This window comes from Musa acuminata, chromosome BXJ1-5 (genome assembly GCF_036884655.1).
Source record: "Musa acuminata AAA Group cultivar baxijiao chromosome BXJ1-5, Cavendish_Baxijiao_AAA, whole genome shotgun sequence".
NCBI classification, from domain to species: Eukaryota; Viridiplantae; Streptophyta; class Magnoliopsida; order Zingiberales; family Musaceae; genus Musa; species Musa acuminata.
In genome coordinates, this window is record NC_088331.1 from 1,210,773 (window position 1) to 1,224,385 (window position 13,613).

Genomic DNA, 13,613 nt, shown 5'->3' on the forward strand with positions numbered 1-13,613 from the left:
TTTTAACAAACTTTGATATTTCGATCAAGAAAAGAGAAAAATACATCCAAATTAATTTAAGCAAGAGTAAGAGAAAAAGAAAGACGTACCAATTTGTAGTGGTTCGAGTTTTTCAAACTATATCCGATAGATGAAGATCAGTAATAATGTATACTTTTCTTCTTTTCAAGATTTAGAAGAGAATCTTACACTCAAGTTTTTACAAATATCTCACATCTTCTAGAATTTAGTAATTTAGCTAAAACTCAAGAAGATGAAAGACTTCATTAATATAATATTGAGTGCTCAAGATTGATACCCTAACAACCGAGTCTAAAGAAGATATTTATAGTCCAAAAGTCATATGGAGAAAAAATTCTTATCAAATGTGCTAAACAAGAAAGTGGAATTAGCAATAACTATATTGAAAGATGACAAAGGCCATATAGACTATAATCCAACCTTTTATCCGACATAGATTGATTGATAATAGACTCACAATAAAAAAAAAATACATCGATGGACCTTAAGAAAGATACGACGATTTTAAGTCCATGTGGGACTCATTTACAATAAAAGGAATAAGGTGCATCTAACCCGCATCGCATCGATAACCTTCAACACTAACTCTTATTTTTGTTTGCCAAATAAAACAAAAGGTATTAAAACTTGAACAACTTTGATACGATCACTTCCGTTTGCATCACTATGAACCAAAATCTCCAAGGCAGAAGGTAGCTCGACTTTCCAAAAGACAATGCCAGCTTGTATTCTTACAAGATTTGCAAGCTAATTTTCTAGTTGATTACTCTCCCGATAAATATGAGTAATATTCCATTCCAAAAATTGAGAATATACAAAAAAAAAAAAAAATTACATCCTTGATGTTATTCAAAACTCCTCATAGGGGGGTCAATCTTATTAGAAAGGAGACTGACGATCTCAGTTAGTAGTCTTCGAATGCCAACCTGCAAAGCTACTTAGATCCCGTCCTTGATTGCACAAGCTGCCTGTATCCATAGACTAAACGACATCCATTAATGTCTTTGATAATAAACCCTACTCTCCTAAATTCTTGTTGTCCCAAGACCCATCACAGTTCAATTTATGTCAGCTCTCTAATAGAGAGCATGAACTCCCATGAGAGTGTGATAACACTCTCTAGGTAGGTCATCTAGCATATAATAAACATCTCACCCTCTTGTATAGGACATTTGATTGGCCTAAGATGGGGGAGCATGGATAGGATTGTGTGTGGACATATCTTAGATGCTAGTATGATAAGGTGGAGGGACAAAAGCACTTGGGTCCCTTAGAGCCATGGTCGGTGGCAAAATGACCTTGGAAGAGCATATCTATCAACTTCATATGTACCTTGTCGAAGGTGGAGCAATATGGGTCTATCTCGATGATGGTCGATCAGTTTTTCAAGTGTGCGACTTTCATTGTGGCACTCTTGCATTCATATGGTAAAGGAGGCACACAAACTCGTTATGTGAGATGTGGTGAAGTATCAGGATGCTAAAACATCATCGACGATTAAGTTTTGAGATTCTTGGGACTCTTTTGGATGGTTTTGTTACTGACTTAGCTTCTAACTACACATCCATATGTCTACATTCCCAAACTAATGGCTAAATAGAAAGAGCGAATACTTTTTGGAGTAGTTCCATCAAAAGGACTAGGTGAACTCAACATATGTAACCTAGTTCTCTTACAACTTGCTACAAAGTTATGTAACTAGTAAGAGACCCTTCAAGATACTTATGAGAGAACAATCGACCTCTTCACATATTCTCATAGTCGAATACATTAAAATACGTATGAGAGAACAATCGACCTCTTCACATATTCTCATCGTCGGATACATTAGAAGTAATGCCTATGTTTATTATACTTCAAAAGAATGACATCAAAATATAGAATTATCTCAAGTCTATTTAGAGAAGATGACAAAGAAAATGAAGTGAGCTGATTTGGTAAGGCGACTTCGGGAATTCAAAGTTGATGATAAGGTGTCGGTGAAATTTTGACCAATATCCTTCTAGTTCTTTGGGCAATAAAGAGATAATGCATAAACATAAAGGCCCTTTGTCATCACAAGGTAGGCAATATGTTACATGAAGTTCTAACTCCTAATATGGTTCAAAATATCCGTTTTTCACACAAGCAACTTGAAGCCCTATCACACTAATCCATAGGACCCTTCAAGGAATATCTCAACTCTTCTTTTCTGACAAAGATGTCTTGTGAAAAGCGAGTGGACGCAACATTAGTAGATCGCAAGCGTAAGGTTCTCACTAGTGCATACCAAATTGAGTAATTATTGAGGTGGCAAAACATTTCCAAAATGAAGGCTATAGGAGCTAGTAGATGCTCTATGCCATGAATTGATCATCAAGGCATTTCCAAAGCAAATTAATGGGGGCATCGATGAATGAAATGGCAAAAAATGTGAGACAACTACAACAAGCCTCTGCGACACAGCACCTTCACCCTGTGAGCAGTCTGTCTTTTTGTTTTTCGTCATCACTTGTTTTTTATCTATATAGTTTTATTGATCGTCGATAATGAAAATGATCAAAACAACTCTATTCTCTTATGTTGTGATAGCTTTTCTAGGTCTCATGATAGTGATATGAACGACAATCATCTCAACACTATGAACCTCTCGGGTGGCACCGGGCCAGGTGGAGTTTTAAGATAGTAGTTTGAGAGCTTCAACTTGTGAAATCATTAGCTGCATGTTCATGCAAGTGTGAGACTCTGTCAAGTCTAACATTAGAGACTCTACCATCATTCGGAACAACGACCATCTTTTTAAGAGTTTTTATTGCATTCGATTGTTTGAATAGCGTGAGACTTAGTCTATTGCTTGCATCTTCCACTAATCGTTTTCTTTATAGGTCCTTAACAAACCATATGAAGTTATGACTAGATTCACTATTAGTGACTAGATATCCTTTGGATGATTGATGACTTGGGGTGACTTTGGATGGAGTTGTTATGACTAAGCTTCAAACTAAACTTCTCCATGTGTTTGTATTCCCAAACTAATGGCTAGATGGAAGTAATAAATGTTTCTTTGGAGTAATATCTATGGCATTCTTTTAGTTCCGTCCAAAGGGACTATGTGTAACTAATGAAAGTAGCCTAATTCTCTTACAACTTATTACATGAGAGCTCTATAACTATTAAAAACTCTTTTAAGGTACTTACAAAGAGCAATCAATCACTTCACTTATTCTCACAATCAGATTCATCGTAAGTGGCTCTTATGTTTAAGGAATGATACCAAAATATAGAAATATCTCAAACCCACTTAGAGAAAACTAAAAAATAAAATAAAATGAGCCGATTTAGGAAGACAACCTCGTGAATTCAAGGTTGGTGCTAGTGAAGTTTTGACCAATATCGATCGATTCTTCGGGCAGTAAGGGCACAAAGGATCGGTGCCTAAACATAAATGTCCTTTACCATCACAAGAAGGGCAAGCGATGTATCATTATCGGTTCAACTCCTGGTTCAAAATACACAACATCTTTCTACGAGGAACTTACTGATCTATAGGTGCCTCATGAACGGTGAGTTGAAGCTATATCGGTGGATGTCAAGCTCAAGCTTTATACTAGTGCAAAGTGATGAAACATTGGTAAAACAAATATTAATTGAGAGCTAGATGTTCTACACCATGAATTGATTGTCAAGCCATCATTCCGAAGGGCATCGATAAATTAAGTGAAAGAAAATATAGCATCTTTGTCATTTGTCTTTTTTTTTTTTTTTTTGTTGGTCGTCATTTTTTTCTTTCAAGTAACAAGACATGTAAATGATTAGAACAATAATTTTCTCCTTTGTCACGATTGTGTTTCTCGATCACGGGCTAACGACTCTTAATCATCATAATACTCTTAACTCCTCGAGTGGCATCGTGCCAAGTAGGGCTTTGGATATAGTAGTTATATGTTCATATAAGTGTGAGGCCCTATCAAGTGAGACATCGAAGATCGTACTATCGTTTGAAACAATCATTGTTTGTGTAGTATATATAGTATGTTCATGCACACTTTATTGCTCTCGAATTCGACTAACCATTTCCTTTGTACGTCCTTAACAAATCATACGAGAGGAGAGGTTACAAGTAATGTTCACCTTTTGCAAGTAGGTATCATTTGGATGATTCACGATTTATACCATACTAAATCAGCTCGTAACAGTATGACACAAAAGCTAAATCCGAGTATGTAAACAAACGAAGACTTCCTTCTCTTAAGCGGATGCGGGTAAGGATCCACCAAACCAAAATCCTTGTGCGAATTTTATGCGGTTATCCGCATAAGATCTCCCTGAAGGTTTCACCGTCCGAAGATATATCTTTCTTTAATTTCAAATAGACAGGCGGTTAAGATGAGAAGTGGGAATAAAATGAACGGCATCGAATGCAGGCTTATAGAAATTCCATGCGGATATCCGCATGCAAATTGGCTCGGTGATGCACTCTCGGTACGACCACCGTCATCATCCTCCTCCCATTCTTCTTCTCCCTCTCGTCTTTTGTTATCAGACGCCTCGACTCCATCTGGTTTGTCACCTCTTACCCGCACGTCACTGCTTGCATCTTCAGCTCTCTCTTCTCTGTCTCGCCCTTGTTCACACCCTGATCCTCGAGATCGGAAGGGAAGGATGCAGCCCGGCAGCGAGGCTTCCCGACGTATCGCTAGGATCAATTCTCACCTCCAACCTCCCGTCTCTCAGGTGTTCAATGAGAATTCCTTTTTCCTTTTGCTTTTTTTGAAAAAAGAAGCCGGTTTGATTGCTGCGTTCTGTTGATGGTTTTTTTTTGGTGCCAAGATCGAATCTTGGTGGCGGTCTTTGATCGTTAGGGTAGTTGGGGTTTTCTATTTTGTGTCCTCTACCGCCGTCGTTATTCGAGGGTTTCTTTTAAGAATAGTCTGTTTATTGTCTTGTTTACTTGGAAGCCGATGATTGGGCAAAGAACATGATGGTCTCGGTACGTGTTTGCGTTTCTTTGATGTGATGAGTTTTCATTTGTGTGGTTGAAGATGGAGGAGACCTCCTTGCTGAGGAGAGCGAATTGCCGGTCCAAAGGAGGGGCGTCAGGATTTAAGGTGGCGATTTTGGGTGCTGCTGGGGGGATCGGTCAGCCGCTTGCTTTGCTGATGAAGATGAATCCTTTGGTGTCGGTTCTGCACCTTTACGATGTTGTCAATGCTCCCGGTGTTACTGCAGATATAAGCCACATGAATACTGGTGCCGTGGTAATTGTTTCGACACTCATTGGCTTATCCTGTACTTCTTGCATGAGTTCAAGTTCACGGTAGTTTAATTCAAGCATCTAGCCAAATTCCTCAAATTTAGAGGCCAAATTTAGCTACATTTTTGGTTGGCTTATCCTGTACTTCTTGCATGAGTTCAAGTTCATGGTAGTTTAATTCAAGCATCTAGCCAAATTCCTCAAATTTAGAAACCAAATTTAGCTTCAGTTTTGGCTGCTCCTTTTCTCAGGTCCTATGGTTTATGATGATACTTAATATTGCTTTTGAAAAAATTAGGTACAATAATATACTTCTCATTTGGTCGTCCAGGTTCGTGGCTTTCTGGGCCAGCCCCAATTGGAGGATGCACTTGCAGGAATGGACCTTGTCATTATTCCTGCCGGTGTCCCTAGGAAACCAGGAATGACCAGGGATGATTTGTTTAACATCAACGCTGGAATTGTTAAGACGCTTTGTGAAGGAATTGTTAAATGCTGTCCCAAGGCTATTGTGAACTTGATCAGCAATCCGGTGAACTCTACTGTCCCTATTGCAGCTGAGGTTTTCAAGAAGGCTGGTACTTATGATTCCAAGCGTCTTTTGGGAGTGACTATGCTTGATGTAGTGAGAGCCAATACTTTTGTGGTATGTATCAAATTTAGTTCAGCATTACTTGGGGAGAGTTCTGAATATTGTCAGCTTTAAATGTTGTGGGTCAATTATTGAATTTTGTTTCCTTACAATTTTAGGTTGATGAGACATTGCAATCTTTGTCCAGTTGTAGTGTCATCTCGATGAATTAATTATGCAATATGAGATTATATAAATTCATTCTCTTTATACCAATAATCTCTAGTGACTTATTGATGCCTTGTTTACAGGCTGAAGTATTAGGGATTGATCCCAGGGATGTTAATGTTCCCGTGGTTGGTGGTCATGCAGGAGTTACAATATTACCTCTCTTATCACAGGTGGACAAACTCCCTTATATTACAAATTTCTTTTATGCAGTTCAGTTTTATAAGTTTGTAGGCACTCCCATCAGAAATTTTCTACATTGACTGTGTTCTGTGTTATCACGTTGTGTAGGTCAATCCTCCATGTTCATTTACGCCTGAGGAAATTAGTTATCTAACCAATCGCATACAAAATGGAGGAACAGAAGTTGTCGAGGTAAATTAAGAGAAGTGTTATTCTATTCAAAGTATTACTTGAAACTTTTTTTCGTCAGGTTTACATTCTGCAGTCAAGTTTGGTCACCTTCCTGTAGTATTCCTTTTGTGGAATTTTATGGGGAATGAATTGGCAGAGTGAAGATTGAGGGGAGTGGGCACTTACATATTATTGGTGTTGCAGTTGGTGGTTTGAGAATTGGAGTTGATTAATTGATTGCTGGAGATAAGGTTGTCTGGAACTATTTGCATAATAATGCCTTAGATTGATTGCCTCCCACACCTCGCTCACCCATGAGGGCAAGATTTGAAAATCCATAGAAAAAAGACAGGAAGATGTGCATATATGTGTGTGTGTGTGTGTATATATGTATGTATGTGTGTGTGTGTGTCTGTGTGAGCAACAGTTGATGCAATATACTTTAGGTTTTTGTTTATCACATGGACACGAAGAAAATGAACATGTAAGAGTCTAAAGTTACTATTATTTTTAAAAAAAGAAGCAAACATGTACAAGAGAAATATGATAGAGGTAATACATCAGGTTGTTAGAAGTTGTGAAGACGTAAAGTTTGATAGGAATGGCTGCTTTCTAGTACTCAAAGCTAAATGCAAAAATGAAATGAGTGGATTCAGTTAGGTTTTCAGTTGGCCTAGGTTATAAGTGGACTGGGTTGAGAATAAGTTAGAACTGATTTATGTTGTACTTGGGCTATTTTTTTTAAAAGTTTAATAGTAATACTCTTGGTATTTGTTTGCTGTCAAAAGTATCATGGAGTTGTAATTGGAGCTAGTTTCTGAGTTTTGATAAGAAACCGACTGATTGATTTTCTAGTAGTTTTCTGAAACGATTATACTAGTTTTGAAGGATCTTTAATCCAAATATAGTATCAGGAGTCTTGTCTTTATATTCGAGGGTGTGTCAGATGGGAAGTCACAGGTTTTACATGATTCATTATTAAAAACAGAATCAGGTATTATTTTAAGGCTAAAGTCCATTCACTAGTCCCTTAAAATATCTGTTATCTTCTTTTCTTGACATATTTTCTTATCTGCTGCTGTTATTTTTCTTTACCTATTTCATGTAATTTCTAACAGCAATTCTACTGTTGCTCACTGGTTTTATTTAGTTGAAGAAAACGTTTTCATGTTTGGGTCTGCTATGAATGATTTAGATAACTAAGGATCATTTAAAGCTTCCATGGAGCATTCAATTGAAGAAATTACTCAACAGATTGAGCCGTGATGAAAGATCAACATCTCAGGAATTGCTAAAATTTGTCCTGAGTTTATGATCTTGCTATTTACTCATTTTCTGTTACAAGCACCTATATGGTCAATCTGTGTAGTTGAAGTCTATTCTTTGCAATGTGGGAAAGAACTAGTTTGTCATTGTATGCTCTTGTGAGTTGTGAAGGCCATTGGTGGGAAGCTTAAACGCTGTTGGCACAATCTGGTGCATTGTGTGCAGATTTGTGTTTGAAGGGACTATCCTATAGGGGTTAGAAAGTTATTCTTAGGTGAGGGGTTAGAAAGTTATTCTTAGGTGAACATTGAGTTTTGAGGAAGGACAGCATCAACTTAAGGAATCCCAAAATATGGAAGAGGAGAGGACACTGCCATCACGATTTGAGAAGTAAGCCATATCCTAAGCCACAGATCAACCTAAAATTTATACAGTGGGAAGCCTAGAGACTAATGGCACAATCTGTTGCATCTGTATGTGCTACAAGGGACTATGTAATCTAGGGGCTAGCAAGACAGTTTGAGTCAACATTGAATTTTAGTGAAGAACACCATCAACTTAATGAAATTGCAGAATTGGAAGAGGAGAGGACACTATCATTTCGACTCAAAAAGTGAGCACATACCCTAAGCCAAGGCTGAAGCTAAGTTTTTTACAATGGAAAATCTAGATACTCTTGGCAAAATCTGGTGCATTTGTGTGCAGAGATGTGGTAGAAGGGGTTATGTACCTTAGGGGTTAGCAAGCTAGTCACAGGAACTGCAGCATCGACTAAAAAAACTGTAGAATTCAAAAAGGAAAAAAGACACTCTCAACTCAAAATGTGAGATCATACCTTGAGCCAAAGCTGAAGCTAGTGGTTTGTGTTGGAGAGTAGCAGGTTGTTATCCATCATGGAGAGGATCAGCTGCTGTAATTATGTTATACTAACATGTAGTTCTATGACCAGTACTTACGATCCATGATAAAGATGTTTATTATGTTTGCAACATATTGAATTCTTTTTTGGTAATTTATTCATGTGAAGATTGGGCATGGTAAGAAGCAGTAGGTGGTTTACCAGTTACCAATGTATCAGAGATTGTGGAGAACAATCAAAATAAACATAGCTGAGGTTGATTAGGTTTATCTTGGTTCAAAGATGGGTTAGGAGTTAGGACTAATTAGCATCACGTTTAGCTTGCTTTTTCTAATGTCAGATACTGTACTTATATTTGCTAGTAAATGTGACAAATATATCAGAGTTCAATTAAGTTTTGATAAGCGAGCATTTGATACGAAATCGGTTCATTGATTTTGCAATGGTTTCAAGAGCCTCAAAAGGTCTCAGAGTCATACTTTATGGAACTACAATACTGTTTATTTGTCTCCAGCTGGGAATCAAGTTCTGTGCAATCTTTGCTGACAGGGATAATAGTTTTTTAGCTGAGAGACGAAAGAAAAATAAAAGAGTATCAGACTATGATTCTTTATGTAGTCTTTTTTTTTTTTTTTTTTGTTTGGTTACCCACCTGACAGGGATAATAGGTTTTTAGCAGAGAGATGAAAGGAAAAAAAAAGGAGTATCAGACTATGAATCTTTATGCAGTCTTTCTTTTTGTTTGTTTTTTTGGTTACTCACCAGCATCCTAAAAAGGCTTTTTCCCTGAAGAAGGGAAAAATTCTTCAACTTCAAGCTAGTTCCACAATTTTTATAGTTATCTATTGATTGTAGATGATGCTCAGATATGTGTGTAGAATGTTTTGTAAATGTTGTCAAAGACCATAAAGGTACAGTAGGACTTAAGTTGTGAAATGCCAAAATTAGTTTACATTGATGTAGCCTCTTAGCTGTAGTAGAACAACAAATGGCTAGAGAATCTAATTTAACAAATGTGGCTATATTCTTCAGCTATTAAAGTTACATGTATTTGTTCTTTGTAAGTGCTTTAAAAAGCATAATTTTGTCTCTCTATGGATTTATATTAGTTTCTAGCCACGTTGGTTACTATGACATTTATCTGTTGTCTTCGAAGTTTATATAATCCTAAGGATTGCACAGAAAAAATGTTGAGTCTGGGTTTTACTTCTTGAATGTTGATAAATGCTAAATCGTACATTGTTTAAAATTGCAGGCAAAAGCTGGTGCTGGTTCTGCAACATTGTCAATGGTTGGTGTCCTTCACTTGAGTCTCCATTATATATGTATGTATATATATATATATATATATATATATATATATATGTGTGTGTGTGTGTGTGTACTGTTGAATCCATTGCTTGTATAGTGAAATGTAACCAAATTATGCAGGCATATGCAGCTGCTAAATTTGCAGATGCTTGTTTGCGGGGATTACGAGGTGATGCAGGAGTAGTCGAATGCTCATTTGTGGCTTCCCAGGTCTCCTCCCCTGCCCAACTTTGTGTTTGTTCTCCTTCCATTTTCTATGCTACAACAGTACAACCATGATCTTAATCCTTATGTCCTTTTACTGCTTTTTATATAGGTGACAGAACTGCCCTTTTTTGCATCTAAAGTGCGGTTAGGTCGTTGTGGAGTTGAGGAGGTTCTTCCCCTTGGACCTTTGAATGAGTTTGAAAGGTGTGTCTTGGTTTCATCATTTTCATTTCACCATGTCAACAGTATCTGATTTATCGTCACTTGTGATTACTGTTTAAAAACCAATTATCACTTTTTGTGGTCTCAATTTGTTGACATTTAGTTTTCTTTGAAGCTCTATTTATAAATTTTCCTTCAATTAGGGGTTTGCGATCTTGTGAGTGGTCCATTGGACTCGTGAGATCTTTACTTCAGGCTACATACAACAACTTAGTTGGAGAGCTGCACCTATCTTATCTCTATGTATATTAGGGAGAGCTGCACCTACACAGTTGTAGATGTTTCAAAGTCACTTTTCTTGCAGATATGACGTGCACCTCATGGAAATGCCTATGATTGACATTTCCTATTGTATGCACTTGAACCATACTAGCCTTGTTGACTAGACATCCTTGTTATGACAGGGCTGGCTTGGAGAAGGCAAAGAAAGAGTTGGCAGTAAGCATTCAAAAGGGTGTCTCATTCATTCGCAAGTGATGGAAGTGGAGTGCCCAACTCCTGAGCAGATTGAGCTCATATGTAAGACTTAGATCCCATGGTTGAAGAAATAACTGTGCTGATATTTGTAATGCGGTTACAGATTTGGTAGCCTGATAAACAATAATCACAATAATTTCTCTTGAAGAAGCCTTCTACTGTTCAAATGTACGTTGAGAAAGAAAAAAAGAAACTCTTTATCTTGAATTATGTCATGGGGCAATAAGGGAATTCTCTGTGTATAGAGATTGTTTTGAGATTTTGTTTGTTGCACAGGATTTGAAATTCTGTATGCAATAGATTAGAAATAAATTACAAGAACTTCCTGCAATATTACATTAGCTGTTGATCAAGGTCTTACATTTGCTTAAATTCGGTTATAATGAAAATATATTTTTGAGGTCTTTGTTTGCAAGAAGTTTTTCCAGCAACCAATTTGATATCAAATGTATCTTTGTAGTGCAACCTTTTTTTTATGATAAGATAGTTAGGATGCTCAAGGGATTAGAAGTCAAGGAGATACAATGCCTGTTTTCACCACAGGTCTCAGTTTGAAGCTTCAAGGAAATTAGGGAGACAAAAACCCCTTTATTTTCCGTTCTCATCGAGGTCTTCATTCATGGTGTGGGTTTGGCCTGAGTAGCTTTGGTGACGTTTTTCACGGCATCCTTTAGGCGTTGTCAGGACTTGCCTGGAACTATTGCCAGAACTTTCCATGAAAAAGCTCAGAAATTTATTCAGGGTAAGAAGCTAAGTAACCTGATGTGGTATAAGTGTTAGATGTTGGGAAAGCTTGGAACCTAATTCTTATTGAGTTTGCAAGTGATTAAAGTCAGTGAAAGGTGAGACAAATTTCCAACACAATAATGCATTTTTCAGATCGATGCTGTTGGATGAACTAGAGCCTCTTGATTAGAAACAAAAACACACTACAGGAGAAATTTTGTTATCTACAGTTACTACAACCAACATGTGTGATCTTATAAATGTTCCTTTCGAACTGATTATGTAAATGACATATGGGAAGTGTAGAATTAGCTGGTTTCTCATGCTACCTTTGCAGTTCATTCCCCCAGACTTTACCTTGGAGGTACATCACTTTGGAGGTACATCGAGATTTTCGGTGACTGCACTATTCATCTCTTTCACATCCAGTTGATTTGGTAGGACTGTGTAATATGTATAGACTTAGCAGTATCAACTGACAATTTTCTTCTGTAGCATCAAAAGAGCGATAGAGACATGAAATATTGGCTGACATGGTATTTTGTTTCTTGATATCTCAGATGTAACTTTAGTGTATTTGTAGTATTTTTTTCTTGGTACATACTACACTGATTGGGATTGAGTGGCCATCAGTACTGAGTCAAGTCTTTTTATGTTTTTGGATATGTGCAAAATAGTAATCTGCTATTTGTTTGGGCCATTGGTGTTGTATAACTCAAATAGTAATACTACACTGCTAGCTTGTTGTTTAGTTCTTCTAATCTTGCCATGTTTTTATTGCTTTCAATGCCTGCCAACCCAAAGCTAGCAGTGTCCTCAATGTAGGTGGCTTTGTACAGAGCTTGATCCTGGCCTCCTGAGACTGTTGATAGTTCCCTCAAGGCTACTCTCAACTTTTGGAGCATGCAACCTCAGGTAAGACTACTCAGGAATTATGGCATAGGAACAGTGTCAGGCATCCAAGTATTATGTTAGTGAGACAGATATCTGGGCACTTCACATGCATTCACCTATTGTCATCCACATCATTTCATTCTGGCATGGGTCCTGAGGGTCTGAGGAAGACCCCATCAGCATCATTATGGCACCCGGAAAAGATGCAGACTATTTGAGTTTGTTGAATGGTAGTTCATCATTAATTTCCACTATCAACTGAGTAGTTTCAGACTGCATGTCTCTTTGCCGTCACATAATTATGTGCTGTGTGTTGTGTTGATGGTGTTCCAAGTCCTGAACAAAGGTTTTGAGAGTGATGAAAGTAAACTATGTGCTGTTTCCCAGCATCAATGTTCATCATTTGGGTGGGTGCCTGGAAAATGTTCTACTACACTTCAAATTGGTTTCATGGTTGTTCACCTAGTGTTACTGGTGTTGCAAGTTCATCAATGAAGGCTTCATGGAGTGGCAAACAAGATCAAGTCAGCCCAATGGTAGCTCATCATTTACTCCAAGTATGAACTTAGTCCAGGCACAAAATGATGGATGGTGTGAATGGTGTTGCAAGTCCTGAAGAAAGGCTTCGAGAGTGTTGAAGTGCTAACCTTGTATCATTTTCCTTCATCAATGGCAACTGACAAAGCAGGTGCTGTGTCTCATCATGACAAAGCTTCAGAAGCAATTAGTACAATGTCCATTTTAGCTTTCATGGAGCAAGAAGTTTTGTATGTGATTCTGTCTCATCAACGCCTTTTGTCTTTTGCTTCATGCCATCAAATAAAACAAGACAATCATGCAGAGAAGGGAGGGAGTGGGGTTTCTATACCATGAATTGCTTGCAAGCAAAGACCTAGCAATGGTAGTTCCTCTAGGGAATCCATGATTTCTTGTCATCATGTCTTGAAGACAAATTCCCTCTATAGTTATCTGTGTGGCAAATTTTACGGGATGGGTATTAGTCATAACATCTCTCAATCTCTTAGCATCATCATCTTTATAGTTATTAAAGTTAAAGTGAAACATCTAGATTTTACGGGATGGGTATTAGTCATAACATCTCTCAATCTCTTAGCATCATCATCTTTATGGTTATTAAAGTTAAAGTGAAACATCTAGATTTATTTATCTTAACGATATTAATTTTTCAAACAAAAAGATAAAAGTAAAATATAAAAAAATAATTTTAACATTTTAATTGTTAG

The 13,613-nt window shown here is 37.4% G+C and overlaps 1 protein-coding gene across 5 annotated transcripts; it reads left to right on the forward strand.

Annotated features, from left to right (window-relative positions):
- Window positions 1-4,523: 4,523 nt before the first annotated feature.
- Window positions 4,524-12,640, forward strand: LOC135672900 (malate dehydrogenase, glyoxysomal). Of its 5 annotated transcripts, none has more exons than XM_065181377.1 (10): window positions 4,524-4,734; window positions 5,043-5,258; window positions 5,586-5,900; window positions 6,137-6,226; window positions 6,345-6,428; window positions 9,788-9,823; window positions 9,964-10,053; window positions 10,160-10,254; window positions 10,677-10,791; window positions 12,287-12,640. In XM_065181377.1, exons 1-9 carry the CDS (start codon window positions 4,663-4,665, stop codon window positions 10,747-10,749), a joined length of 1,071 nt encoding a protein of 356 aa, XP_065037449.1. In that variant the 5' UTR covers window positions 4,524-4,662; the 3' UTR covers window positions 10,750-10,791; window positions 12,287-12,640. The 5 variants fall into 5 exon arrangements, with proteins under 5 accessions (XP_065037449.1, XP_065037448.1, XP_065037451.1 ...); XM_065181376.1 differs by having other exon boundaries at window positions 12,301-12,640; XM_065181379.1 differs by having other exon boundaries at window positions 12,315-12,640.
- The last annotated feature ends 973 nt before the right edge of the window (window positions 12,641-13,613 follow it).